General features: G+C 36.4%; 1 protein-coding gene across 1 annotated transcript in view; it reads left to right on the top strand.

The window, feature by feature from the left end:
* The window catches only part of LOC108309307 (sperm-associated antigen 6-like), a 25,401-nt gene that overhangs the window by 10,806 nt on the left and 11,558 nt on the right, over window positions 1–3,037 (top strand). Inside the window, exon 3 of the mRNA XM_017535579.1 lies at window positions 2,127–2,243. Within this exon, the coding sequence (XP_017391068.1) occupies window positions 2,127–2,243 (117 nt within the window). The remainder of the gene's footprint in view (window positions 1–2,126; window positions 2,244–3,037) is intronic.

Below are 3,037 nucleotides of genomic sequence, written 5' to 3'. Positions count from 1 at the left end.
AGACAGGGTTTCATCATGTTGGCCAGGCTGGTCTCAAACTCCTGACCTCAGGTCATCCGTCCGCCTTGGCCTCCCAAAGTGCTGGGATTACAGGCATGAGCCACTGCACCTGGCTGAGTTTAAGTCTTTTTAACAACTTTATTGAGATATAATTTACATACCATAAATTCACTCATTTTAGGTACACAGTTGAATGATTTTTAGTAAATTTACAGAATTGTGCAGCCATCTTTGCAATCAAATTTCAGAACATTTTCATCATCCCAGAAGGAAGCCTCATGTCCATTTTTAGTCAGTCCCCTCTTCCCTCCTCTCAGTTATCCCCATCAGCTTCAGATAACTATTAATCTCCTTTCTTTCTCTCTAAATTTGACTTTTCTGAACAATCCATATAAACAAAATTACACAATATGTGAACTTTTGTGGCTTGCCTCTTTCACTAAGGGTAACATTTGTGAGGCTGATTCATATTGTAGCGTGTATCAGTACTTTGTTCCTTTGCATTGTCAAATAGACATGTAAACAAAGTCTTAAGTAACTAGGATTTCTATCATGCTGGATAATAGAGCTGATTATTAATTTTGATATACATTTATATCTAGAAGAATATAATCATAAGCTGATTATATTTCCCTCCACGTGAAAGATAGTAAAGCTCAGTGAATTTCTAGTGTCATTAGACTCCTTTCTATAGTTCTTGATTAATAATTTGACAATACATCGCCTTAGAATTATTAGAATAAGGCTGTACAGTGTATGTAATTTTTGCTACAGTGTTCAAAGACCTTTTCACTGATAACAGTGAAGTTAAATTTGTTAGCTTGCTAAGATCACCATGATTTAAGATATGGTGGGAACTGAGAATTTAATTCCAACTTACATTATACTACTTGTGGGAAAAAGCTGGGCTGCATATTTTACATTCCTTGTTTTATTTAATGTAATTTGTAAAACAGTGTTTGAGGATAAGTGTGTTAAGCAATAAGAGGCTATGCAAGACTGCTTAGCCTGGGTCTCCAGGAAAACTTAAATTCAAGAGATCTTTTACTAATAACACAACCGTGATAAAGTTTTTACTGAATTGATTTACCAATTATAAAATTCGTGATGTGAAAAATCATAATGCTCCTTGACATTTCAAGAGCATTGCAAAACATTTCAATAGCAAAACAAGATGGTGATCCCAGAAGACCAGGTTGGGTAAGGCCTCAGAGAAAGAATAGGTGAAGAGAAAAGCCATAAGGGAGCACTGAAGCACAAAACTTCAGACAAACAAATGTGGAATTCTAGTGGAAAATAGCTGGAGACAAGCCCAATTGTTGTGAAGCTTTCCAAACTGAAGGGGACAGACTTTAATACAAAGAAAACGAATCACAACCAGCCATGACCTGAGAGCTGGCTGCTGTGCTATGTTGCAGTCCCATCAGGGTCCTTCTTCACTTGTGGCAAGGGCCAGCATGTGATGTTACCTTGAAATACAGAGTGCAGGCGGGGGTGGGAATGATACATATGGTAAGTATTCTGCTTGTGGGTGATACACTCCCTACTGTCGAGAAGATCTTTTCTCTGCAGTTGAGTAGACCCTATCTGTTTTGCTTCTATCTGTGAATGGAGAAGTGTCTACCTATGAGCTATGGCAGCACCTCTGCAAATGCTCATTGAATAATGCACACTGTAGACACTTCTGACTGCGTATGTATAAGCCATGAAATCAAGAAGAATCTAGAATGCCTGATAATGATATTCTTCAAAAAAAACCGTTATTTTCTCATGTTTGTTGATAAGTAGACATGGGATGTATTAGTTACCTCAGTTTCCTGTATACAAATTTTTACCCTGTGTACATATTAATTTATAGTCTGTAACTTTGTGCTTTGTAATTTTAATTTTCTTTTAGGTATTTTAAGAGCTCAGTAATATACTTTACATTTTAAGGTTTAACACAAAGACAACTTGTAGGATATTCTATGATAAAACCAATCAAAGCAGGAGTTTTTCTGACAACGATTTTAACAAATGAAACAACTGCAGCTTAGACCAGGAAATTCCAGGAATGTTAGATTTGAATTCTTGTCAAGGTTTCATTGATTACTTACTTTTGTATACATTTTGCTTTATATTTCAAGAGTAAAAAAGCCATAAAGAATATCCTGCAAAAGTGCACCTACCTACCAGCCCTCGAACCATTTCTGTATGATGCTCCTCCCAATATCCTGAAGCATGTGGTTGGACAGTTTAGTAAGGTAAGAAATGGCAGCCTCTAAGGGGTGGAAGAAAATTAAAATAATTTGTTAACTTTTTTTGTTTTTCTGTTGGGCCAGTAGTTTTTTCTGTAAGACAGGGTCATTATTTTACTGCTTAACTCTCACCAATCTGTATGGACAGAGAAGTTACCTTAATAAAATTCACACATAAATAAAACACTTTCTTCATCCTCACATTTTTGTCAGAGCCTCTACTGTCTTTTTTAGTGTTCTCAGGAAATAAAAATCTCATAAGTAGATAATTTATATTGATAAGTGACTTTTAGTAATCTTCCTAGTGTCCATCTCACTCATCTGGAAATACTGCAAAGATCATAAAGAGAAAAGGAAAAAGGTTTCTGAGCCACTGAAATATCTTTCACAAAATCCATGTACTTTACTGGCGATGTTCTCAGTCATTTGGAGCACATTGACTTATTTTATGAACAATTTTAACAAATATAGCTGTCATATTCTGAGATTGTTGCAGATTAAATGATAGTATATGGTAGTAAGGTAGAAAGTTCAAGCTGCTAGAGGTGGGCATAGCCAGCAGAGCTGATTACCAATAGCAAAGGATGAAAGAGAATGACTCTATCGCTACAGACATTGATGGTGAGGATGGTGACCCTAAGCTATCAAGAGCTGGCTAAATCATGCTCAGTGAATTTGACTTAGGAAAATGGGGTCTGTGCGAGTAGTAGCCCATGGTGATCATGAGCTGACGTTCTGAATTGGAGTACCTGGAGTTCCCACTTACCAGCTCTATAATTTTTTTTTTTTTTTTTTGGAGG

The sequence above is a fragment of the Cebus imitator genome, unplaced genomic scaffold, assembly GCF_001604975.1.
Source record: "Cebus imitator isolate Cc_AM_T3 unplaced genomic scaffold, Cebus_imitator-1.0 Scaffold92, whole genome shotgun sequence".
Taxonomy (NCBI): Eukaryota; Metazoa; Chordata; class Mammalia; order Primates; family Cebidae; genus Cebus; species Cebus imitator.
This window is presented reverse-complemented; position numbering and strand designations above follow the sequence as displayed.